At 41.3% G+C, this 27,602-nt stretch overlaps 1 protein-coding gene across 2 annotated transcripts in view; it reads right to left on the bottom strand.

The window, feature by feature from the left end:
- Positions 1–16,339: 16,339 nt before the first annotated feature.
- Positions 16,340–27,602, bottom strand: part of spen (spen family transcriptional repressor) — a 28,312-nt gene continuing 17,049 nt past the window's right edge. For both annotated transcript variants that reach the window (XM_073470795.1, XM_073470794.1), the window contains exons 11-15: positions 19,687–27,553; positions 19,183–19,539; positions 18,894–19,088; positions 18,516–18,674; positions 16,340–18,387 (exon numbers count right to left, since the gene is read on the bottom strand). In XM_073470795.1, coding sequence (XP_073326896.1) covers positions 18,256–18,387; positions 18,516–18,674; positions 18,894–19,088; positions 19,183–19,539; positions 19,687–27,553 — 8,710 coding nt within the window. In that variant the 3' untranslated portion in view covers positions 16,340–18,255. The remainder of the gene's footprint in view (positions 18,388–18,515; positions 18,675–18,893; positions 19,089–19,182; positions 19,540–19,686; positions 27,554–27,602) is intronic.

Raw genomic sequence — 27,602 nt, 5'->3', positions numbered from 1 at the left:
CAGAGTAACTGCTAACTGCAGCTAAGTGTAGCTACTGTTAGCTAGTTAGTTCAGTTAGCTGTGCTAGCTGTGTTGGTGCTTAGCCTGTCTCGCTTGCACAGGAACTTTTGACCGAGACAGGCTGAGGCTAGCTGGTTAGCATGCTAAGTTCAGTTTAATGTCTTCAACTAAAATTCTGACATATTGCCCCTTTAACTGTACAGGACACACTTTTGCACTGTTAGCAGTTCACTTTCAGGAGGGAAACTTATTGAATGTAATGATTAATAATCTGACAGGAGGAAACACAAAACTGTCTTGTGCATGTCTTGACCAGAGACATTATTTCAGACATTTTCTCAGCTAAGTCAAGTAACTTCGGATCAAAATGCTAACCCAATTTTGTTTTTTCTGGCTTTTAGGACTTGTTGTTGGAGTTGCTGACTGTTCATCCTGAAACCTACACTGTGTTGTTGTATTTAAGAGATAAGGTCAAGAGACTTTGACGGTTAACTCTAAATGGAAAAGATTCAAATTGTTTTGAAGTTACTCACAGATATTTCCTTTATCCCATATCTCCAAAGGAAACTGACAGTTAACATCTCACTCGGGCCCTCCCTATGTCCATATTTATTTGAAATTAAAAACTTCCCCATAGCAGCATCTCAAAGCTCTTTAGAAGCTTACCCAACCTTGCAACTATTTCACAAATCCTCCTCACCTCCTCTTCCTCCCCATTAGTGCTAACTGTCTTTGGAAAGTACTCCTCTACCCTGCAGGGGAAAAGGCAGAATAGATGCACCGTTCCATTCATTCAGCTCCTTATCACAACATTATCTCAGCATTCCTATGCCCTGAGCTGGAACGTGCTCATATTCTCAGACGACGCCTCCTGTGTTTTTTTATTGGAGACGCGGGTCAAACTGGAGTGGCAGATGTTCCCATTTGCTCACCGAAGTAGAATGACCTGCTCCTTCAGGCGCCTCCTTCCTCTCCTCCTTCCATATCGAGTGACTGCCGGCCTAAAGGCCATTGTGGACGTTTAAGGAAGCGCAGAGGAAAGAGCAAAAGGAGACAGGGCTTAGAATAAAGTCGAGATGGATTCCTGGAGGGGCTGAGGAGGAGGGACGTCCGCCAGGCTCTAACTAGGGGCCCCTGGGCTGATGAGAGCCTCCATTGAGAGCCACCTGTTGATTCAGTTCCAGATGACCCTACTGGGCTCAGTGATATCCGATGGGATGGAGAGGAAATGGAGAGCTGTGTTTGGACGAGGAGTGTGTGAAAATGAGCTTTTAGGTTCAAGCATTCATCCAGGCAAGCCTCAGTGTTTCTGTGTCTGGAGCCTCTGTTCTAATCTGTTGGCCAAAGTCAGGGGCCAGATTCACAGCAAGAATAAAACAGAACGAATGGAAGAATTAAAAAAAATATTCAACAAAAGTAGTGATCAGGTAGCCTTACTGGCTACAAAAATGCAGGTTTAGAAAGGTTTAGATATTGATTGAGATTGTACTTAGTACCGAGTTACAGTGTAACATGGTGTAATGCACAAGTTACACAATACTCATAAAAGTACAAGTACCCACAAAAATTACTTAATTACAGTAAGTTACTTCCACCCCTAGTTTTTAGTGGCAGCTGTAGGGGAGGGTGAGGCGAGGGATGTTCAGTTGGTTGCAATCTGCCTCTAACATGTTCTGGTCTCCTCCCATTTTCATGTTTTAATGAGATGCCCAAACCACCTCAACTGGTTCATATTAACATAAAATATTTCTACTCTAACCTCCTTCTGGATCTCTGAAGACCATCCCCCTACCTCACCCCGACGCCCTGTGAAGGAAACTAATTTTGGCCTCCTGTAACCGCGATATCATTATTTTGGTCATTAGGGCTCATGACCATTCTGTAGGTGAGAGTCGGGTTGTAAATCAACTGGTAATTTGAGAGCCTTAGACCTTGCGCTCCATCTCACCCTCCACTGGTCACACCATCTAATAAATAACACAACTCCACAGTGAGCAGCTAGCACTTAAATAGACCCCCAAAGAAAGACCAGCTAACCCCAATGTGTCGACAGTGTGCGAGCAAACTCTCAGCTGGATAAAGACTTTCTCTTCTCAGTCCAGCTGACTAAGTATAATCTGCAGTCGACTTGCCCAACAAGGTGCCTCAGATGTTGAGGCTGTGGTAGGTACGTTTAAAGATCAACAGTAAGATAAACACTTGTAGTTTCCGTTCCCCTTCCTCCTCCCTGCAGCCGCCCTGCCAGCTGCAATTAGCAGCAGTTGATTGACAACACGGAACACAGTTTTCATGCTTCACCGTTGATCGCACTTGGTCAGATGCCCAAGCTGCACATCTTACTTTGAAAGCACACCAGAGACTGTGAACTCTGCCAAGTTTCTGACGCTTATTTATGTTCACATATTTTCACTTTTTCTGAGCTCACACAAAATATCAACTTGTGCAACCTCCTTTCAGAGGTTAAACTCTAAAAATGAAGTACAGCTACAGCGGTCTTAGCACCTTACTGTTGGCAACACGCTCTTTATTATTATATCCCCATTATCTCACAGTCGTAGCTGTCATCACTGCTCAGTCCTGGATATGTGAGAGCTTTTCGAGCCGCACCCACCCACAACACACAGTGATGTCATGTCAGCAGCACCTGTCCTGGTGGTTGGAGCCCACCTCCCCACAGTGGTTTGTGGTTTGCTGAGGTAGGCACGTCAGGCATGTCTAACTCTGACTCCAAGTAACGGAGGGCTGTTATGCCAGTGAAAGTGTTGGGACAGCTGTGTGTCTCTGTGTGTCTCTGTGTGTCCTGATCTGTAAGTAGGCTAGATTTTTGAGAGGCTTAATCTCTTCTACTTCAAAGAGATTATTTTAGGTTTTAGTAATTGTTAATGAAACTGAAGATGGTGATTCTCACAGTGTAATGGGAGATACAATATCAGCACTGGAGCAAAAAATTGTATTACTAATATAAAAATATGTAGGACACTACACTACACACAAGGAACTCATGGTCTGTTAATAAAATGTCATTCATTCTGGTTTATTTTAAGACCCACCAATCAATATCTTTATGCTAACACTTGATCAAATGTGTGATGTGAAAGGGGTCACTCATCATGAAGCACCCACAGAGAAAAAATCCCACAGCTCCTCAGCTCTTTGGAGCATGTTTTTAGCTCATTATTTAGATTTCAGGCAAACAAGTTTATTGTTCTGGTTCACCACTCTGAGCAATCCTGCTGCTGAAACAAAGCTCTGATAAACCCAGTCCCATAGCCAGACGAAATGTCTTGGACCAACAACTCATTTCCCCAGGAGGGCCCTTAAAAAAGAAATGCATTTAAATTCCTTACTATTATCACTTTCTTCCCTTGGCATGCGTTAATCATTATACAAACAAAAATGATAAGTAATTCAATTTTTTCTCAACAACACTGATGGAATTCAAGGACAAATTAAAGAATTTCATTTAATGGGATGGGAATTTCTTGATGAACCCATTTATGCACGCAATGCATGTGTGATTCAACCCAAAATAAAACAACACAGAGTTACTGAGTTACAGAGTTTCTGGAGGACTTTCACATTTGTCCCAGCAGCACTGAAAATCACAGGTTGTCAGCACCATGACGTCATATCAGCAAAACAATAACAGTACAGAATACAGATGGTTAAGAGCCGCTTAGTCATGACAATACCAGTTTTGTTGGTTGAAAAAAACACAACTGAACTTTACTTGTCTGAATTCTGTTGTTCCTGCTAGAACAGATCAATGCAGACAAACTGTAGTACAATATTAAATGATTATTATAGGAAACCATCTGGAAAGTTTACACGGCTAACTAAAAGTTATATCAGGTGTCAGGGACATGAAGAGTTGGGGTGTAATATGAAGAAAAAGGAGCTGCAGCAGCCTCCACACCCCTGCTCCTTTGATTTAGTTCGCCTGTCCTAACGGCTCTGCAATTAATTTTCCCAGCTAAAAGGCGGTCCTATGAACAGAGGGTGACATACACTGTACATATTGTATGGCCCACTGAGGCGATGTGATTTGTGATTTTGGGCTATAAAAATAAACATAAAATTTACTTAGCGACGGGCCTGTGTAAACTCACTTTTCAAGACCAAACAGCACACAAGGTTAGCGACTATCTAGAGAACGTACCCGGGTAAAAAAAACAACTTGTATACTTTATTGTTTTTAAAAACACAATTTGAGTTTAGAAACATTATGACAAGTATACTTCTACTTTTTGGGCAAATAATAGAAGCTTACTTAAAATGTACTTTTAAAAAGTCTTAACGTCAATGTACTAAAAATAAATATAGTAATTCAACTAGCTCAATTCAACTTCTAAAAGGTGTTCTCTGTACTTTGTTATAAGTGTATTGTAAAGTGTACATGTGTACGTGTAAGTTATACTAAATTGAAAATGTATAATAATTTCACTTAATTATAGAAGTATTTTAGTAGTCTTACAAACAGTGCACTTTTAAAAAAAAACAAAACAAAACAGTGCACTTTAATGTTTGTTCATTTTAAGTTGTACTGAAATGTACTTTTAAAAAGTACATGAAACTGTGAATACTTATAGTGGTAAGTTTACTTCTGAAAAGTATAATTATTTTCAAGTCCTTTGTAATACAGGCCAGGCTTTATCAAAGTCTAGTTTAATTTCACTTCGTTATAAGTGTATTTAAGTATACTTACAAACGTTTTTTTAATATAAAATATATCTTTAAAAAAGTTTGACGCTTGTGCGGGCTCATACACACACATAGGTGAAAAACAGAGCTAAAAAAGAGTGAATATTGGACTCACATTCACCAAGAGGTCAGGGACACGACTCAAAATGAATGCTAATGTTGCTGTGTGTCTTTGGGATGTGTAAATAGGAAACTTCCTCATATTGATTTTGTGTTTACATCTTGCTACTGTGCCCCCAAGGCTAAGTAAATACTTCCAAAAGCTTATTCCACAACTGATGATGGGTATAAATAAGTTTGCCATATTATATCATTATTATTAAATTGGTCAGTTCTACAGTGATTGTCTCTGAGAAGGCCCGGACCTGAAGTGCTACTTTCACAGATGTATGTTGTGATGGTAGCAGCAGCAGCATGTGCGGAGTTGTAGTTCCTCTGTCCTATTGTGTGAATGCTGTTTCTTTTTCAACACAAGCACAAAATGATACATTTTGTGATGTTTTTCGTTTTATATTTTTCATCAAACTGGTAAATTAAAGAATTAAATTGAGCAATATAGGGCAAAGTAATATTCACGGGCACTCAAACCTAAAACCTCCCAGTCTGCTACATCTGGGTGTGCCGATGAGAATGAAAAACTTGTCCAAATAAAACAAAATAACCAAAGCAGGAGATACAATGATGATAATGATGCCAGTGTAATAATGTGCAAGGTGAGGCATGTATGTGTGTGGGCAGATCTCAAATGCCTGCATAAGAGATGTTATCACTCTACTTCCTCATTTATAGAAGAACTCAGGTGGGGCCATGCAACTGTTGTCTTAGGTATAAAACTTCCAGAGTCTTCTAACCTTTCGCCACCATAAACACACCTAAAATGACCTTCCAGATGGCAAATTACTATAAACACGCACTTTCACTTGCAGTGCTGTCAGTAGAGGCTGTCGCATTGCAGTGTTTAAACAGGCCTGCCTGCAGCTGTTGCATCCATAGATTCAAGTGCGAGAATGCAGGGTGTGTGCGCCTGCTCGCATCTGTGGGTGTGTGATCACGTACAGTACAGGCGGGGTGCATTCATGTACCTGCTTGCCTCTTTGCCATATTAGAGAGTCGGTGGATATGAGCAATGAGGGAGCTGCTGGTGCTGGTGATGGTGGTGAAGGTGTTCCAGTTTGGGCGAAGTGTATCACAGCTGTTTGTGGAATGGCAGCTTATTACAGTGCCTGTCTGTCAGGACGGCCGCGCTGAGAGCCTGTTCTTGCCTGTTGATCTCTTTCAACAAACACCAAATACCACAGTAAGTCTTTCTCTGCACCTGTGGGGCTGATGAGGTCTGCCTGCTAGCACATGGGCGTGAGACAGGAATAAAAGAGAAAATAAGCTTTGCAGTGACTCTGAATATTTGAGATGCATTTACGTTCTTTGTAACTTCAGCCCACACATGCACCTGGGGGATCTGTCCAGCTTTATCTACTGATTCCAGCCCAAATCACCAGGTAGGCCTGTGACAGTTTAGAAAGTTGAGCAGTTTAAGAGTTTAGAGACATTTTCGATTACTTGACATGCCCTGATTTCTTGGAGTATCCTTGTTTCTTGAGTGTATGTAAACATGAATCTCCATATTTGCCCGTCAAGGTCCCATTTTATGCTAATTTTCATGTTCATACTTCAATTTTGGGTGTCTACTAGAAAATGTTTCCATGATTTAATGTTCAGAAAACCCATTGTTTTTCTCATTCTGTCCGTGCTTAAGGCCCCCCTCCCAAAGAGCCCAGTCTGCTCTGATTGGTCAGCTCACGCAGGCCTGAGCAGCCGCTGAACACAGTATTTCCGCTTCAGCTCTGCCAGTGTTTTTGCACTCGTGGCATTGCTAATGTCGGTAACTGTATAGTTGTAACATCATGACCTGATGGAAGTCCTGACAGCTACAAATTTCACAGCAGTCCATCCAGTAGATGTTTCTCTGTTAACTGAACATGTCAACGTGCTGATGGCACTAGAAGAAAACCTAATGTCTCTGTGAATTTTAAAAGTTGACTTTACTTTAAAAAAAAAAAAAAAGTCAGGACACCAATTACCTCAGAATTACCAAGTAAAGTAGATTTAAGTTGTTTAAGTTGTACGAGCTGGACAGTTTTAACAACTTGAAATTATTAGTCCAGGTTTCTTGGTAATTTTGAGGTAATCAGTGTCCTGATTTAGTAAAGTCCCTTTGTCAGATTTTGCAGTGAAGATATTTTAATCAAAACTAAAAAAAAAGGTGAGCATCACAGTGGCAGTAGAGAAATTACCAAAAATCTTTTGGATTCATCCTTCAGTGACCGTGAATGCATGTACAGTACAAACACTGTGAGCATGACTCTAAACATAATGCATCCTCCATCGGTATCTCTCTCGAGTTCCCATTAAAATCATAAAAGCACATGTTTGATAACACACCCTTATGGGGTGTAGCCATGCATATAGTTTCGTTTTTTTCGCTGACGCTTTGAGATACCCATCACTAAGCATTCTGCCGCCACCTAAACACAATGGAGCTGGATGAACATACTTGTGCTGCGATCAAAGCATCAAAGGGTGACATAAAATCAGCAGCAACATCTTTCTGAAACTAGGTATTCAACAACTGTGACGGCTGACAACTTTGATACAAGTCAGTTTAGCAGCAACGATTTAAGTCTTTTATTTTATGTGAAAAATCATTACTCATATTATATTTCAAGTGGGCTTTTAAAAAAAGGTTTAAATAGTGAGAGCTGCTCTGGAGCCAGCATCTGCTACCCATTAGTGGTCCTGCACCTTAAGGCAGCTCTGCACTGACTTCAGCTTTTGGCCGCTGCTTGGGTTGGCCCAGATGTAGTTCTGGTGTCAGGTATGATCAGCTCTCTTCCCTCCTGAGAACTTTGGAAATTAGATCTTTAGCCTCTCATGTACTTTTGGTTTCTCTGTATGACACATCAGAGAGTGGTTTGGTAATGACATTCCAACTTTTCAAGCAAGTTGGCAGCTTTTCCTGCAACAAAGAACAAATGATGAAATGTTCTGCTTTTTAAAGTCAGTACTCACTTTAATGTTCCTTTGTTTGCAAGCTAAGTCCGACCTTACACGGCTGTTTGCTACAAATGAGTGCTCATTCACCTTACAAAGTGGGACTGAAATGGGACAAGACTCTTCGAACAAATGACAAACTGTGCTGAAATACATATTCTTAAGGCATAAAAGACATAAAAGGGAATGAAATGACATCTGGGAAATAAGACCAACTTTACTAACCTCCTTTAAGAATGCAAAGTGGCCGAATATTACTATTGTCAAAGGCACAGTGTTCCAGTTTACACAACTTAAAAGACTCCAGAGTCCCTCACCAAGACATAAATCTATGTGAAACTAGACTTTGGTAATAGCCTAAATCTCTGGTGAGACCACAGATTTCTATAAATCATAACAAGGTTGAGGTTTGAGGGCAGCAGTGATATTCTTGTAAACAGCTCATAGCTTGTTAGTACCCTGGATGATAGCAGAGGAGATTCCAAAACCAGCAATGCAGAGACTGAACAATTAGCCGTCCAACAAACACAAACAGACACACGATGGAAAAGAGCAGGGATCCTGACTGTCCTCGTTAAATGCCTTCCTTTGTGTTTTATCTCTTCCTTCATTCTACTTTCACATTTTCCACTCTTAAAAAAATCCCAACCCCATCATTTTCCCCGCGAGTGTGCTCAGCGCCAGGCAGGCAGAGCACGCTGAACAATCAACACATCCTGACTGGCATAATAGCTCTTTGTACTCCCCCCGCCCAACCGCTGGAAACCTATTTCAGAGTAAGTCAGGCACATATGCACTGTTTTCAAACCTACACCCACCACAAGTGACCTGGACCTAGTTTGGCCACCCGATCAGGACACAATTTCAAGTCTCTCACACTTATTCACACTGGCTGACAGATTGCATTCTGGAGGCAGAGAGTGGTTAAATCCAGAATAGATGGAGAGTGAAAAAAAAGACAACAACACACAAGCCTCTCTTTTATTTTCGCTGAAAAGTGAAAGAACCGCAAATCAACTTCACATCATCCCCGGAGCCAGATCACGATCCAAACCCTAACGCTCCGGGAAAGGAGGAATGGAACAAGACATGCACACAGTCCCAATGTAGTATATGAACCATAGCACTATATTTAACTGTTACTTATTTGAGTGCAATAGCAAGAAATGATTGTCTTAACATATTTCATGCCTACTGTACATAGGTAGCTCTTTGTTTTATTTTAAAATGCATTTAAGGAGCAAGTCAACATAAAAACAACTGTCTGCGCTGAATTATGTGGGTAAAAGTCCCGGTAAAGATCACATGATGTACACTGGCTCAAAAACACATTTTCCCATAGACTTACATTGTGAAAGAAGCAGCTGTAAAACAGTGGATAGTTTTTTGGGTGTCTCATGTGAAATGACTCATTTCACTATCAGAAGTGGGATCAATTGGGTCTGATATCAATTGGAAAGTCTATAGGAGCCGCAGGATTAAGTCATTTTATCCCCATTTAAAGTAGCGGACAGCTAAAACCCAAAGTCATTGCTGCTTGGCCGATGGATGCCTGGTGTGCCTGCTCTATCCCACAGTCCGGAAGCTGGGCAGAAGATCCACAAACTGTAATTACTTAACAGGAAGTCAAACTTTTTTAGCTTTGTGCGTCGCTGAGCGACTGTCCTTGGAATGTCGTTTCTCCTCGATACATCCATGACACTAACAAACTCCACCACAGTAGTTTAGACAGTCGGGCTGAACTGTTGACTTGTTTACAACCTGTCTGATTGTCCACTAATCTTTCCTGCCCTGTTGGACTTTAATGAAGCAACGTGGCTGTGTGCCCAGATCTAAACCTGGTAGTTACAATTATTATAATCAATGAAAAATTATTTGAGTTAAGTTGTACAGGTTAAAAGTTATAGACTTGGCTGTAAAAGATATTTACTCCTTTTTATTTATCATCTATGATTTGTATAAAAAATAGTGATATCCAGCTGCAGACGGATCAAATGTGCTTACAGTATGTGTGAACTGATGCATCCTTAGAGAAGCTATAACTTTCAGGTGCTGTCACATTATTTTAATGCTTTCTAACAGCAATATAGAGGTTTAATGAATCCAACTGAAACAAGTGAGAAATAGAATGAAAGCTAAGACATTAGCCTACATTGCTGATATCAGATTGCAACTAGGCCATGATGTAAGAGGAGGGTGTTGTGTTTATGAGGCTTGAATCACCAGGGTGAGGCCATATAGCTGCAGCGCTGGCCGTCCACACCTAATGTGTACTGTGACCCCATCAGTCACTTGATCTATTTCTAACTGTTGCCCATTGTAAAGTGCAGCGATCACATCGTTACATTTCATTCAGTGGTGTTTGCCTGACGCTGACCTTTCATATTCAGCCTGGAGAGGCATTCTCACTTTACGTGAGCAGCTATTATAAGTCAGCTATGTATCATATTGTTTGCATGACAGCTTATTTACAGGGTTACAAGATGGATTGAGAGTTAAAGTGCATAAGGAAGCTTAAAAATTCATATGTAAATGAAAGGGATTTTACTGAGAGCGCCTTGTAAACATCTTCTAAATTACTCGATAGAGCCTGTGTGTATTTATCTACATGACCTTTGCCTGCTGTTCTTCCCGGATCTAATGCTGTGGTAGGCCTACTAAAATACTAAAACAGCATTGTATCTAACTCATTACATGCTTTGCCTACAGTTTATGTTCACATTAAATCCCCTAGATTAAAGCATTTATACCGTGGCTCCAGGCTGTGTTTACCACCCAAACATAGTCTGATCATTTCTTTTATTATTAGCAAACAGTAATGTTAGCACAATAAACAAATATCACATTCTGTGTGACAGTACCTTGTTGTGCTAACATGGAATATGGAACACGGTTGTTTCATTAGAAAGTGCTACAGTGCGTTTCCTGTTTCCACATTAGTGCTCGCGCCATCTTTGATGACAGTGAACATCTCAAGAGGAAGTCTCGCCTCACCTCAGTGACTTTAGAATATAAAGTGAAGTGAAAAAGTTGAACAATAATTCTGCATGAAACAGTCACCATGATGAATAAGTGAATGTGGTGCCTAAACAATTTAAAACCTTTTTATATGACTCATTTCACTATCAGAAGTGGGATCAATTGGGTCTGATATCAATTGGAAAGTCTATAGGAGCCGCAGGATTAAGTCATTTTATCCCCATTTAAAGTAGCGGACAGCTAAAACCCAAAGTCATTGCTGCTTGGCCGATGGATGCCTGGTGTGCCTGCTCTATCCCACAGTCCGGAAGCTGGGCAGAAGATCCACAAACTGTAATTACTTAACAGGAAGTCAAACTTTTTTAGCTTTGTGCGTCGCTGAGCGACTGTCCTTGGAATGTTGTTTCTCCTCGATACATCCATGACACTAACAAACTCCACCACAGTAGTTTAGACAGTCGGGCTGAACTGTTGACTTGTTTACAACCTGTCTGATTGTCCACTAATCTTTCCTGCCCTGTTGGACTTTAATGAAGCAACGTGGCTGTGTGCCCAGATCTAAACCTGGTAGTTACAATTATTATAACCAATGAAAACGTATTTGAGCTGAGTTGTACAGGTTAAAAGTTATAGACTTGGCTGTAAAAGATATTTACTCCTTTTTATTTATTAGAAAACATCTATGATTTGTATAAAAACAGTGATTTTCCAGCTGCAGAGGGATCAAATGTGCTTAGAGTATGTGTGAATAGCTTGATTTAGCTCTTGTAGGGAACCAAGTGCTCGATAGAGCCTGTGCTCTAATTTCACAAAAAAACTGTCAATGAAAGTTCAATGTTGTTCATCTCACCAAACTCCCTCAACAAGTCCAACAGGTTTAAAAGTGTCTTATATAAAGTAACCACCATGGAGTAGCATTTTGTGTAACTGTGTAGCATTTTGTGTAACTGTTTGTGTATGAAGTAGCACACACAAACAGTTACTTACTTGATTCAGTCTGATGACACTGATGTCAGAATTACATATTAGTTCATTAAAATATCAGAATTTAAATAAGCAAGATATATAAACATAACTTTTTCTTTGTGGTCGAATGAAAGAAATGTAAAATGTAAAGGCTCAATCTCAGACTTTAGATTTTTATTTTAAAATTTTATGTATACATTTAATGTTGTTTGCTGGGTTTCTTATAGTATTAAAGAGAAAGATAGCCCCAATTTATATTTTTAAGTGGTTATTAACAATTTATTTGCCAGCATTAAAGTAGGTTATTTTGAGAATGAATTCTTAAAAAAACACGAAAACTTTTCAAATAGATAGAATAAATAAATAAATACATACATACATACATGCATACATACAAACAGACATTTAAAGCATGATCCCAAATGTGTTACCAGTTCAATGTTTGTTTTATCTGTCAAAGAAAACAATGGCAGTTCACTAATTCAGTATGCCGTCAGTTTATACAAGTAATTTAAAGATCTGGATTTATGTATTTTCACATCATTCATTGTACAAATTAGGCCTAATTGATTATTTTAACTGACTTCTCTTTACAAAGTTATTAATTTAAGGGATGAGCTGACAGAAAAGTGTCGGCTGTAAGGTTTTATCTAAGGTGAAAAGATGGAATGATATTTTGAAGAGAGTTTCTTTTGATTTGTCTCGTGATACAAAAAAATCCACAAAAACACTAAAAAATCCACAAACTATGTAGAAAGCGTGATTTATATTCCCAACAGCTAACAACTGCAATTAACAGCCCAAACCCCAGCATCGCATGTGGGAGTCACTGTCCTCAAAAGAGTGCACACAAATACAAAAGCTTCCAAATGTCTATGACCTGGAACAAATCACAACACTGCTGCATCAAAGTTCTCCCACGCAGCGGTAGGGTGAGTAAAACCAGCTACAAACACAAGTCAGGCTTCAGGCTGAACAGAAAAAAAACTGCTGAAGCACCTCAGGACATTTTAAATGGTGATATTACTGCTGCCTATTGTTCGGAGGGTTAAGGCCTTTATAGGTTTCTGGCAAGAAAAGCAGCCTGGCAACTGTGTGTTGAGCAGAGCTTCACTCTAAAACCTTTAATGCTTCCTTTGTGCTTCTCTCAACAGCTCTTTCTGTAAATAAGTTTCCTTAATTGCTAATTATTTGCTTAATAAATTTGGGTAAATGCTGAGACAACGCATGCATGGGTGTGTGCTTGTCAACACTATGTTGATGCGTCTTGCATTTAAAGGATAAGTTAGCCCAAAAATGAAAATTCAGTCTTTATCTGCTCACCCGTCATGCAGATGGAAAGTCAGGTGAAGTTTCATAGTCCACAAAACATTTCTGGAGCTTCACAGAGAAACAGCGCTGCAGCATTCTCCTAAACAACTGTAGTAGATGGGGACTTGTTTTAAAATTTAAAAAAAAAAAACAACTGAAAAAAACATAAAAATGGCTCCATACAACTCATCTGTGGTCTTCTGAAGCCCCGAGATCCTAATTGATTTTTTAAAAAGGACGTTGTTTACACCTTTTAAAAGCCAAAATCTTTGCTGTAGCTACTTAGCTAAAAGTGTTAGCGAGCACTCATTTTAAAGTGCATGTGTAAATATTGCCTTTACGGATCAAACTGAGATCCCAGAGCCTCCATATACTTGGGTTATGCTGGACAAGCTGTATGAAGCCATATTATTATAGTTTTTTTAAAACAAGTCCCCATGCACTTCAATTGTTGAGGAAATTGCTGCAACGCTGTTTTGCTGTGAAGCTCCAGAAATGTTTTGTGGACTATAAAACTTTCCTTCTGACTGCCATCAGCATAATGACTGAATTTTCATTTTTGGGTGAACTTATCCTTTAAGTTTATTGAGCAGCAATGTAACCTCATCCCATTGGGTTATTTTTACATCCCTTAACTGTGTTTAGTGTAGATCACCTTTTGGATGCATTGGTTGGTTAAAGGTTTATGAACAACTTCATTCACACACTGAAATATGCAGCAAAGCAATTACGAACCAAAGGAAGTGCTTTTTAATCAAACGAACCCTTCTCCTTGGTTTTATTCTGTGCTCTCATCTGAGGACAAATTGTCCAAACACCAGTGAGGAATGCTGGGAGCTCAATGCCAAAATCACACAAACAAGAAAACAACCACTTATCAATGTCTGAAAACCCAACCTCTGAATTTTCAACATTCTTTTCGTTTTACAGCTAAAATTGGGCTTTCCAAATGTCATCTTGTGGCAAAGAATTCAAGAGGAGAATAGCTCAGAAATATGAATAGTCTACTTTAAGGACAAGGGCACGTGACTCCTTCTCACTTCAACGCCCAAAGGCAGAGCCTGTAATCTTAGAAGAAGTGCAAATCTGGAAAAGTGAGGTGGGACAACATGCAGGGAAGTATCTTGAATTTCTCCTCAAGTCTTCCTCGTCTTTCCTTTTCACTGCAGTGTCCCAGTCCGATCTGCTTCTTCTCACGCTGCAAAACAGAGCAACAATTATCATTCCAAGTCTTGGCCTGTCGGGGCACAATAAATCATTTAGGCCTCACCTCTTCTGCGTGGTCACACTCCTTTCTTTCTACTGTAGGCATAATGACAGGAGAAAAATGAGTAAAGCATGGGTATGGCCCTCTTTAACCTCCCTTGGGTGCTCAATCACCAGCTTATGCTGCAGCAGCTGGTGTTTCTCAGTGTCATGCTTTGTTTAAGGGAAGCACTGACCTGCTGCATCAGACTTGTGGGATGAGGATGAAGAGCAACAGTCTAAAATGCATCACAGACAGTTGTTTTGTTACATAAACATCTTTTGATAATAAGAAGTTCACTATAATCTATAAGTCATACAGTAAGCTGGTGCCTCCTCACAGGCCGTCTGCATTTGATTGTAATTAATTGCACTCTAAGGAGTACTTCCAAAAATAATGAAAGATCCTGCAGCCCTGACCACCAAATGTTCCCAAATAGAATTCCAATCACCACCAAATCCCCGTAGGCCTCCCTCTGAGGGAATCTGCCCACTAGTGTACTCCTGAATTTTGACGGGCGCAGCCGGAAACCCTAATGTACAAGCCATGGTCTTAAAATTCCCTGAAACCATGGAGCTGTTTTCCTCAGGGATGAGTCTATAACTGTAGCTTTGACAGCCACGGTGCTCATTTGTCTTTCTCCACAGCCATTTCAATACTGTTTTTAAAACCGAGCCACGACAAACACTTTTAGAATTTGTCACCTCATAAATATTTAACACAGCGCTCACATGTAGCTTAGATCATCCTGAATGTTGGTCATATTGTCTTTGTCAGTTTCATCATTATTAAATACAAAAGGGTGACTTGAGTCTGCATTCCCAATACCAAATACCATAAAAAAGAGTATACTTCAAGCTCATTATATAAACTTAAGTACAATTCAGGTATATTTCCTTAGTCTATTTGAAGTAGTAAGTACACTAAAATCATTGTACTAGGAGTATTCTTGCAAGTTTACTACTTCAGTACTTCTTGAGACTAATTTGGTCCACTTTTAGTTAATTAAAGTATACTTTTAGTATTCTTTATGTGTAAGAGTAGTATAATTTGAGTACAACATTTGTATTTTTACAGTTTTTACAATACAGTTTTTTGTGTTGGATTATTTTTTGGGGGGGTTAGGGTTATGAAAGTACACAAACCCAACAAACACACAGTATACATACAGTCTTAATGGTTAGAAACTTTCTGTATAGGGCAAGAATACTTAATTATACTTTACTAAAGTACATCTTGATCAAACAATTAAGTACAAGTATTATGAAAATATACTCAATAATAATAAAATACAATAATTCAGAGATACTTTTCTGTATACTTGTCAGTATAAACCAAGCACACTTAAGTTTGTTAAATTAATCTCTGATAAGTAAACAAAGAATACTCTCTACTTTTAGTTTATAAGAAGTACTGTACACTAGGAACAGACTTGAATGAATTTCTGTTTTGTAAGGGTGAGCATACAAGATCCCCCACAATATCCTCTGTGGCAGACTAGAATTAAATCCTGGTCTTGCTGGCTGCAAAAAAAAATAAAATCAAAGACAAATGTCTTACTTACTTAAAGGTATTTTTAAGGGCTAAGCAAAGGTTCTCTTCTTCCAAGAGTGCATATTTTTCTTTGGCAAATTCAAATAAAAGATGTGGGAAAAATACAAACTAAGCTCAGGGGCACAGGCAGTCGTATCAAGCAGAAGGCAGGGTCAAAATATCAGAGAACAAATTAGTTTCATAATGAAATGAAATGTCAAATTGAAGTTTATGGTAGCAGCCTGCTTTGCTTCACAAAGCTGCGTCATGGCTTGAACCTCAGCGATGTAAATTAGGCAGATACTGACATCTTCTGACTGCTGAATGGACTGCAGCACTGATTCTGAAGAGTGACAACACAGACGTATAATGTTAAAACATGATGCAGAGGCAAACAGCTTTTCCAGATAGAGACCACATTAGGTGCTGTAGCTTGCAAACCTTAGATTACACCAATGTCAAAATCTTTGTCTAAATCTTTGTCTCGATAAATCTCCACCAGCCAATGCATCGAAATAACTTCAGTTCTGAAAAGCAACTCACAAAAACACAAACCAAGAGTGACGGACCATTTAATGATCTTCAGAAGTAAGTTAAACAACCATTTATTTTACAGTTTAAAATGTCCTCATGGAGGAACAGCAAAATACACTCAAAATGAAGATTGATCAAAAGACAGTTTTCATATTAATCACCGTTTTAAGTTTGTTTTTTGTATTTTCTTCTTGTTTATCAAAAATTATAAGTGCCTTCAACATAACCATGAGAGTATTCAGCTTGCAGTCATAGAAATATTTACACCACAAAACTGACAAGCATGGTTTTTACTTTCAGCATCGGTTTTACACATCTCATCTCCTGTCTCTTTCAGACTGCTTTGTTTTGTTGCACAAAACAAAAATAAGGACCCTGAAGAAAGACAATTATAAAGGGGAAAAATACACAAGAGCACAGATTAAGGAGATTAGTATTTACAGCTTGGCTCAAGAAGACAGTTAAGGGGAGACATAGAGACAGATGATCAACACATCCATTAGCGGCATGACGTCAAGTTCAAGTCACATTCTTTGCCTCTATGATTTCACTTTACCCTTAAAGATTTGAAAATAAAGCATGCTATAGCACATCTGCCATGAAGTCACGGCTTTAATGACCTCAGGGTGCAGGCCTTAATATGTGAGGGGATGATTTTCAGACAGCAGGGGGCAGTAGAGGACCACATCAGGGAGAAGGAAAACAGGAACACAAACAGAAATGCAACCCCTACAATACAATGGTTCCTTCAAAATGAGGAGTCAATTTCATAATGTAAAAGCACTGTAGTAACAGAGATGGGTTGATGAACAATACCGAAAAAAAAGAGGAATCAAGTCTGCCCGCTGAGTGGCAAAATACAAAGTCACATATGAAAATAGGTTCAGATCAATTTCTGTTCAAGATACATTGCGTGTGTTGCGCGTTTGCAAAAGACGATTTGGCACAGAATCAATTTAAAAAACTTTTTTTTCGTGAATTTTACCACTGGATCCTGTACAGATCCTTCCCACCATCCCCCCTCTTGCCCCTGACCAAAGAAAAAAAGAAAGAAAGAAAACATTGAGATTTGATGATCTGTCTTGTAAAATAATTCACTTGGTCTCTCCACATTGCTTCAGTCTTTAAATATTTATAATATTTACAGTTTCATAATTGTCCACAATACCCTTAGGCTTAAAGAAGATGCAAACAAAAATAAACAAATTAAATATCTTTTATAGTCCCCTGTTGAGGCATTGAGTGTAAACTGTACAACTCTAAACGTCCCCTCAAGAGTTCCTGGGGCAGGGAACACTTCGGGATGGAGAGTTGAGTCCGGAAATGATGTAGAAGTTGGCCGATGGTGAAGGAGCAAAAGCAGTATGATTGATCAGACTGAAATGATCCTTGATCATTTTCCAGGCAATGATTTTTCTTTTCACTTGCGCAAGCATGGCTGATCACAAGAGCAATTCCATAACATGTATCATTTTAAACTCAAATCTGTACATAGTTCACAATTTTTTCCTTAACATAGTGCAATGACTTCTCACATCTTTTTGTCTTTTTAAAAAAAATCACAATCACTTTTATGAAGGTAAAAAATATCCCATAGGAAGGTCTCAATCCATAGCTTCATGGATGCTATGAATTAGAAAAGGCTATGCACAACACCTCCAAAAATGGCAAAAATGAAATGACAAATCAGAAATGATCATCAAAAATCCCCGTTCGACCCTTCAGATCCTCTCTGTAAAGGTATAGTTTTTGGAATTCAATGTCATTGAGTGACTTAAGGACTTGGTGAAAGTGAAGGAGAAAAAAGTGAGTGCATGCTAAATTAGATTTTTCAAAAAGTCAAACTCATAGAAATATGAGGCAATTCCAGTTTACGAGACTGGACAAGTCCAAAAGGGCTGGTGTTGGCTTTGTTCAGGAACGAAAAATGGAGGTAATCAAACAGACGCAATGACAATCATGAGGTGAGGAGAAATGCTGGAGATGCTGTTGAGAAGGTCCGGGGCCAGGCGTGAAAGGTGGCTCTCCGAGAATTCACACGGCGGGAAAATCTGCACCACATAAGCCGGCTGTGAAATCCAAAGATAAACATAATATGATGAGAGAAGGAACTAAATCTTTCTGATATTTAGTTATGAAACACAGCAAAAGTTTGCAAAAAAAAGCTAGAACAGAAAAAGTTTAATTGAGCACAGACCTGATTAGAGCCAGGATTGGGCACATTGATTATTCCAGCTGCCTGTTTAGCTTGCAGGTAGGTGATGAAGCCACTTTTCAAGGCTTGGGTTTGACCATGGACATCTTCTTGATCTCGACCACAGGGTAGAGCCAGTAGCAGACAGTAGTCATTCTCCACCTGCCATTAATGATAAGTCTTAATTATAAATGTAAAAACATAAAAACATATCCATAGAGAACTAAGATAAAATTATTTATGATGATGATTTTTATGAACAGTGTTAATACGGTTCATTGCTAAAATCCATGAATTTGCTATCATGTCTCCATTTGATTCGTCTCGTTAAATATGTTTTAGAACCTGCTTTTCAGAGGAAGTCTAATCCAAAACACTCACAGTCATTCTTCGTGCCACACTATCCAACTGGGAGGCCTCAAGCCTCATCCTCTGGACAATACGGAGAAGAGGACCTCCCTCTGGGGGTGGCAGGGAGCGCTGGGCCAGTATGGTGTTGCCAGAAACAAAGTGCAACTGGACAGCAGCCTGGTCGTTCTTCAGTGCCAACAAACCTTGCCACACAATAGGATATTTCTGTACAGAAAAAAAAACAAAACAGGAAAATTGTTTTAAATCTTGAAAATGTATTCAATGTATAATGACAATGCTGGACGATCAGTCCTCCTACCGTCAAAAGCTGCACTGTGTCGATGGAGCGATGTCCTGAATGTTCCAGCTTAGTTTCGGGTCGTGGCTGCAGCGAACTTGATGTAGGTACTGTTGGCAGAGTAGTTGGCAGAGTAGTTGGCAGGAAGGCCGGAGGGCCTTTCTGTAGAGAAAGATCTGACTTGTGAGTAAGACCCATAGGCGACGTCATTGGAGACTGGTATGAGGGCGAAACTGTATCCCCTTGTATTCGAGAAATGTGTGAGAGGTCCGTAGAGGTAGCATGACGAAGATGGGAACTCTCAGGTTTGGAATCACTTCCTCCCCCATGGGACTGAGACATTTTACTCCTGTGACCCAACTCAGGCTCCGGAGGGACCTGATGAAGAAAATACATACCAAATTATTAGTACTATGCATATTTTGTATCTGTACATGATCTTTGGCTTTACAATGTGATTGTATGCTACATAATATAGCGTTGGAATATTTGGACTAAGTCAATAATAAAGGCATATCAAGTGACCTGTGAAGATGTAATGCCTTGGTTAACCAGGCTGTGTCCCGATGAAGGATGTCCTGGGAACTGGGATGGGAAGCCCCGCATGTCCCGGTATACTGGAAAGGAGCCTGCACCTCCTGGATGCATCAGCTGAACCCCATGAGGGTGAGGAGACACCAGGACAGGACTAGATGCATGGACTCCCCTGATTCTACTCTCGCTGGAGGGTGGATGTATCAGCTTTCCTTCTAGTGGTTTGTGAGATTCCTTTGTAGAAAGGTCGATGCTCTTTGCCACTATAGGACTCTTCGAAGGCCCAGAGATGTTGCTTGAAGATGTTGTTCCAGTCTCTGAGGTACGTGACTGTCTTGCTTCTACAGCGGCCTGCTCTCCCAGTTGCTGGTGCATGAGGATGCGCTGGTGCATGTCTCTGTACTGGTCCATGCGTATGCTTGGGTGGAGCCCTCTGTGATCACTGTGCCCTCGGTGATCACTGTGAATCATCATTACGTCTGACTGGAGCTGTGGCAGTGAAGATCTGCTAAGGGCTTGGTTAAAGTGTCTGGGGTCTTCTTCACTTACACTGCTGCCACCGCCACCTGATACTGAACCCTGGGGACTTGAATGAGACTGCAGAACTAGATCTCGGATGACATTAGGTTGCGGTGTGTTTGAGCGCTGTGGAGGCCCTTGGTGGGGAGAAGACAGGGAGTCACCTCGCCTCCCATAATTTATCCCAGACATTGGTGGTGTGTTCATCCTTGCTTCGTGAGCCATTGACTGAGTGACACTGTGAGGTTGAATTATGACAGAGGACTGCTCTGAGTGCGGGTGATGCATACTAGAATGATATGTAGACATTGGTGGCATGCCATGACCTAGCACAACGGAAGTTCCTCTAGGAGAACCACTTGGAGGACATGCTTTGACAAAGGGTGACGGGGAGTGAACAGCTGTTCGTGGGGACTGGGGTTCTTGCTTTAGGTGTAGAGCTGACCGATCAGTTGGGATGCCAGGGCTGGGGCTCATGCGGGTTCCAGATAGTGATGGGTGGTGTGGACTCATGACTGGGCTGAGGTTAGACTGCTGAACAGCTTTACCAATGTCCATCTTTTTTGGTAGAGGTTCTGTCCCCAGTCCTCTCTTGCCATGCTGCTGCTGTATCACAGCTTGGTTGTACATCAGGACTTGAGGAGAACTAACCGGCTGTTGGAACATCTTTACCACGCCACCTTGAGATGCTGTGTGATACGGAGCATCAGATTTGTCCAGACTCTCCTGTTTAGTACTGGAAATGACAGGTTGAGAGTTGTAAGACTGACCTGTCAAGAGAACTCCTGTGTGCCCATAAGGTGAAGGAGTTGGGACTACTTTTGGAGTAGGCGACTGGGAGGATGTGATGAGTGGGTCTTGCTTCATTGAAGATTTGGACACAGATTGCTGAAACTCTATGTCACCAGCACTGGCTTGAGGAATTTGACTAATTTTGGCCCTCATCCTGTGAGGTCCTTCAGTTTTCTGACCTGAATAACTCAAAACAACAACACCCTCTGATGTATTGACCCTTAGGCCAGGACTGGAGCCTGTACTGTAGGGAGTGGTCTCAACAACAGAGCGCCCTCGAGTCCCATCTTCTACTATATCCATGCCATGGTAGCGATTATTCTCATTAGAGTTTGATCTAAATTTTTGCTTGGGAATGGATATGCCAATGCTTCGGTTGCTCAGTGAAATTCTTGGAGTTTCTTCTGTGTCATAAGGCATTGGAATACGACTTATTACTGAGGTAGCAGGAGAAATAACAGTATGCTGGGGCTTCTCTCCACAATTCTGTTGGGACTCTGTCAGTGGGAAGGGTTTGTGGTGTATGGGTTGGGGGGGTAACGGTGGTCTATCTTCAGGATGTAACTGTCTTGAAACTATTGTATCTGAGGGATTTTCATTTTCTGATATCCGTGAAGTATCTGACAGTGCAGATGTCACCATAGTGGTAGGTCTAGAATTGCTGTTTGATGCAGTCACATATTTTGGTTCCATTAAGATTTTTCTTAAGGTACTGGAACTAGGGTCAATATCCGAGGCCTTGGTGTCAGGAGGCATTGGGGGATTTGCTGATGGGGTTCCAAGTGTAGTTGATGCTGGTGCAGAAGGAGTTACCACCGTGACGTGACATGGAGGAGCAACATAGATTCTACTTTCTTCAGTTCGAGGAGGCCAGTCTGGTGAAAGGGGCATTTTGGCTGGTCGCAGCAGGGGTACACTGAACTGGGATACAGGCTGTGAGCGGGCGGGAGCAGGGGCAAGAGCTGGGGGAGATGGCTCCACTGCTTGGGGATGCTTTTTAGAACTTGAGTTGCTTGTGCCTGAATGAAAGGCAGATTCCTTGGGTACAGGCTGTTCCACTTCAGGCTGTTCTGCCTCTTTGGGCGTGTCTACTGTTATAGCACTTGTGACGTCACGCCTACAAGTTGCAACAGCAGTCACCACAGAGGCTGCTGCACTTGCCCCAGCTGCAACTGTAACTGCTTTTGAATTAATGGTTTCTGGGTCTTCTGGGATGGACTCCGGTAACTTGACTGGGGAGGGCTCTGGTTGTGAAACCTCTTCAACAGTATCCCCTTTCTTGGCAGCTGCACCTTTACGACTTCGCGACTTCTTAGGGGTTTTGGCCCTTGCTTTAACTGTTTTCTTGGGTGTTTCAGGGAGAGGGGTATCTTCAGCTGCCTTAGACTCTGCTATTACCCCCTTAGGGCTGGGCGTCAGAGGACCATCATCTGAGTCTGCTGCAAGAATATTGTTGATCACCATGTGTGTTTCAGGTTCCATAATCTCATTGGAGGAGGAGGAGGAGGATATCACCGAATCAGGGGTAGGAATAAGAGCTGTGTAAGTAGGAGGAGCTGTGAAACTATCTGCATCTGCACACATTTCTTCAGCTGTAATGGAATCAATGGCAGCTGCTAGCTCCGTTTCACTTGCAGGATTAGCTCGCTTTTCCTCCTCAACCTCACCCTCTGGTTCTGCTATGACAGGAGGCAATATGGTAGGCTGCTCAGGAGGTGGTTCCTTATACGGTCGAGGAGGTTGCTCTACTGTAAGTTTAGCAATATTTTCAACTGCTTGCTCTAGTTCCATCTGCCGCGCTAAGAGAGCTGCTGGATCAGCAGGCAGTTCAGGTTCTGATAAGGTGTCTTCCATTTCCTGTGCACTAGGTTCTTTTGATTCTTTCGGAAAGCCTACGATCTTCATTTCCTCATTCTCTTGTACAACTGTCTTGGTTTTTGTAATAGTTGGAGCTTCAAATGACTCTGGCTCATCCTCTGAACGAAGTAAACCTTTTACATCATCAACGCTGACACGGATCTCGAGATTTTTTAAGCTGTGCGATTTATCTTCAGTGACCTGTTTGGCATTTCTTTTCAGCCTTGGCGTTTTCACTTTAACACATTTTTCAGGTTGTTGTCTCCTCTCGGTGCAGCTAGTGTCTACCTTTTCAATTTCCCCATCAGTAGATTTCTTTCCACCAGAATCTTTTAAGTCTTTTTCCTTTCTGTGCACTGGTGAGCTTGTGTTTTCCGCCTTTTCTGATAACTTTCCAAACAGTTCAGAATCAGCTTTAGACTTAAAATCTGACTCATCATGACTTGCCAGATCACCTTGTTCAGCCAGCACTGTAGTGTTGCCAGACTGTTTGTCTATCCTACCTCCTTTCTTGTTAACTGGAGCAGATGAGGTCAGTTGTGTTTGTTGCACTTTCTGGGTCCGGGGTGAACGCCATCCCTCAGAGGCTTTCACTACTTCTACAGTAGTTGAGGTGTCTTTGATCTCTGTGTCTTCCTCCAACATTTTCTGCTGATCTACCTTAACTGGTGATAGATCTTCACCTCGTTTGACACCCCTTTTAGGTGGCCGTCCTCGCCTTGCATTGGTAGCTGGAATTTGAACATCCTGCTGTGTTGGTTCTTTATCAGCACCACGTTTGCGCATGGAGCGTGATGACTCAACTACCTCTTTGCCAGCTTGGTCGTCTTCATGCAGCGTGGCATAGACAGACCTTACATTCCTGCGACGTGTTCTCCCATGGATCAAACTTGACTCAAGGTTTTGCTCAGAATCTGACGCATGGATTGGAGACTTGGCTGTGGTTTTAGACTCAAGTGATGCTTTTGGTACTTCTGCTCGAGGAGATGAAGCCCTTTTGAGTTTCTCTCTGTCAATCCGTTCACTCTTTCGTGTTGCAGGTTTCTCAGTGGCAACTATCTGGGAAGGTTGTGAAGTGCGCAATACTGACAGTGGTTTTGCCCTTTTGCTCTTGGGCTGTCTGCGGTTTGCTAAGGGTTTTATTTCAGCCTCCAGCTCTGGCATACACATCTCACTATCTGCCTCAATTTTAAGTGATTCTTCGAAGTGTTTTGTTTCCGGATTTTCTATTTTAGGTTCCATCTGAATAATTTCAGATTTTTCTTCAATCTTTGGATAGTCGGAGTAAGTTAATTGAATTGCAGTCTCTCTCTCAAAGCCACTAAGGGAACCACCAGGAGTGGGAGGCTTATCTTCCACAACAGGATTATGTTCCACCACCAAAGTATCTCCAATTTTCACTTTGGGTTCAATTAACTCTACTTTTGTTTCCATTTCATTTTCTGGCTCTGGAAGAGCAAGTGGAGGGCTTATGGTTAGCTTAGGAGCAACTGGTTTTAAGTCTTCCATAGGAAGAGAATGAGGTGGGCTCACCTCAAGAACTGGCTCTACTTTTTCTTCCTTAACAGTTGACATAGGCTGATCTGAGGATGGAGACAGAAGTTCTTTCTTTTCTGATGGAGACATTTCTTTAGGGGAAGCAACAAATGGTGAAACCGACAAGGTTAATGGGGGGCTAGTTGATTTGTCATCAACCTTCAGAACTGGCTCAGATTCTTTGTCAGACAGCACATTATCACAATTCTGTACTTCATCTCTTTTAATCTCCACCACTATCGAATCATTCTCTGTATCAGGTGGGGGATGGTCCTTGTCTTTTTGTTGTTGAAGCTCCAAAAACCGACTATGGAAAAGCACTTTGGGCTCTTGTGGAATGTCACCTACTCCAGGTTCAGGCTGTGTCTCAGTTGCTCCTGGCTTGGCAAAAGGCCTACCAACTCCAGTTTCTAAATCTTGGTCTTTACGTTCAAGATGCTGCAAACGCCGAGAATCCTGTTCAAAGATTGAGCTGTGCAGGAAGCGAGAGGCAAACAGGTCCTGACGCTCTTGGTCCTGTGGCTTCAGTTCCTCTTTTTTGTCATGCAACTTTTCAACAGAGTCTGTACGAATCTTTTTCTTTTTCATATACCAAGAAGGAATAGGTCGAGGGGCTAGCTCTACCTTGTCCTTATCTGAACAGCTGTGTGAGGTTGGAAAGCGTGAGGGGAGAAAGGACCAATTATCTTCCCTCGAGGAATACAGTGTCTTGGCTCTTTCAAGGAGTGCTTTTGTGTCAGGAGTTATAGTTTTATCCAATGCAAAAGAATAAAACTTGTTCTTTTCCAAGGAGCCTGAAAGCTTCAGGTCTGTCATCCTCTCATCACGATCCCTGAGGATATAAGACAAGGAACTATTGGACTTGGGAGAGATGTGTTTGTTTTCTCCATCATCATCTGAATCAGACTGCACTTCTCCAGGTTCTAAATCCTGGCCAAGGCGTTTGCGGATGCTTTCACGTTTTGCAATATCACTTGGGAAAGTCATTTCCATTCTAAGGGAATCAGACTTCATCCGTCTTTCCCAACGTTGCATTAACTCCTCATCGCAGCCAAGCATGTTTGTCTTCAGCTTTGGAAGTTCAGGGTCAGAAGAATGAAAATGTGTGGCTGTCAGGCCCAAACGGTGTTTCAATGACTCTGTGTGTGAAAATTTATCATCTGTTGTTGGAGATTTTCTTTCTTTGTTTATAACAGACACAGAAAGCTGGGCAGTTTCATCTTCATCATTTGCAGAAAAGTGGCCATGTCCTATTGAGGATGTTATACTCTGATAAATGTCCTCATTCAACTTTTGGGAACTTGCAAAGTTGCGCTCTCTTTTTGCAGTGACTATTTCAAAGTCAAAATTCTCCAATTTCTTTCGTTTACTGGAAGAGAAGTCATCACTGGGCGTATCCTGAATTGGTTTTCCAACATCATGCATGATGTAATCCTTCTCAAAGTCTCGAATCTCATTACTTGGTGGGTTTTCAAACTTGACTAACTTATCGGGATCTCCAAGCTTGGGTCGGAGCCATCGACTCTGTTCAATTTGTTTTGATATGCTATTCTGGTCAACATGCACAAAGTGTTCATCTCCGTCATCTGAGTCTCTGCACTTCCCTCTCCCTTGTTCGTTTTCTGAGAAAATCTGTTTCTGCTGTTCTTTTAATTCATCCAAGTCAAGGCTGCCATCATCTGACATCTTTGTGAGACTGGAGCTGTTTTCACTTTTTGAGCTTTCTAAATCCATTTTAAGGTAGGGCGAGTCTAATTGATCTGTAGAATCATCAGGCATCTCCCCTATCCTTGACTGCCGCTCCAGAGAAAGGCCTAATGAGTTGGTTTCACAGTCTCTTCCATCTTTAGGACTGTTAACTGAAACCATCCTGACACATTTATCCTTGTGGTGCTCCTTTTTATGAACCCCTTTTATCAAAAGATTTTTGTCCAAATCTGTATCCTTAGTACAGTTCCATATTTTATGAAGTCCAGGTCTAACAAGGTCCTCCTCACTAGTTCTCTTCTGTCGGTCAGTTTTCCCAGAGTCTTCAAAACGCCTTTTCCTTGCAGCAAGACGGTCAATATCCACAGAAATGCCACTGTCAAATCCTATTTCAGATTTCCCATGTTTCTTGGATTTGATTTTAGCATCCTTGTCAATAACCTCAACTAAACTGTGGATGTTTTTGTCTCTGGGCACTTTTCCATGCTTAGAGATATCACTTTTTGATGGTTCTGTGCGGAATGGAGGACTCCTCTGGTCAGCAGTAGGTGATGCCAATCTAGGACTGTCACTCCCACCCCTCGGTATTTGTTTTTCTTGAACAGAATGACCAATCAATTTTCCTTCTTTTTCTTTAACACGTGTTAACTGCACCACACAAGGCAGAAGGTCTAGTCTTCCTTTGCTCGAGCCTTCCTTTGAAATTTTACTGTTTTTACTCCGAAGGACAGACTCGGGGCTCACATCTCTTTCAAGTTCAGGTTCCATTTCACATGGCTGGATAATAGGTGATGCGACTTTGAGCTTCTTAAGCCGCTGTTTCTCACTTTTGTCCTTGTCCCCTCGATCTTTTCGTCCAGCCCGCTTCTCCTTTTCAGCCAAATTCCCTCTTTCAACTTCAAAGACTCGATCCTTCTCAAGTTTGTCCGCTTTATTGTACCTTTCAGTACGTGCCTTTTCAAGTTTTTCAAATCTGGGTGGAGAGATAGAACTGCAGCTACCACTTCTTTCAGAAGATCGGCAGCAAATACGGCGGTCTGAATCGCTGGGTATCCTCTCAGAGAGTGAAGGAGATGCAGTAGGGCTAGCAGGGCGACGAGAGGCAATGTGAGATGGGCTTTGGCTACGTTCAATGGTCCTTCTCCCATGATCACGTCCACGATCTGTTTCAAAGCGCTCCCTCTCTCTTTCACGTTCCCGTTGCAAATAGCTGTATTTGCGAATGTCCTGCTCATAAGGGTCAGCTCTGTATTCTCGATATTCCCGGGGGTCTTCAAAGTACTGTGGATCATAGTAATCTCCCTGATAAGGGTCCCATTCAGTGTAGAACTCCCGACTTCTGGCAGGGTATTTACGACGGGGATCTTCAGTATAGGTTCCTGGTGTCCGTACATTTTCATAATATTGTCTTTCTGCTTGAAACTCATACTGAGTTCGTCTTTCATCTCTGCAAAGAAATAAACACCAAAAAAGTTCATTATAATTTCACCATACCT

Source organism: Pagrus major, chromosome 7 (genome assembly GCF_040436345.1).
Source record: "Pagrus major chromosome 7, Pma_NU_1.0".
Taxonomy (NCBI): domain Eukaryota; kingdom Metazoa; phylum Chordata; class Actinopteri; order Spariformes; family Sparidae; genus Pagrus; species Pagrus major.
The sequence above is the reverse complement of the archived record's forward strand: the minus strand, read 5'-3'. Positions and strand labels throughout refer to the sequence as shown.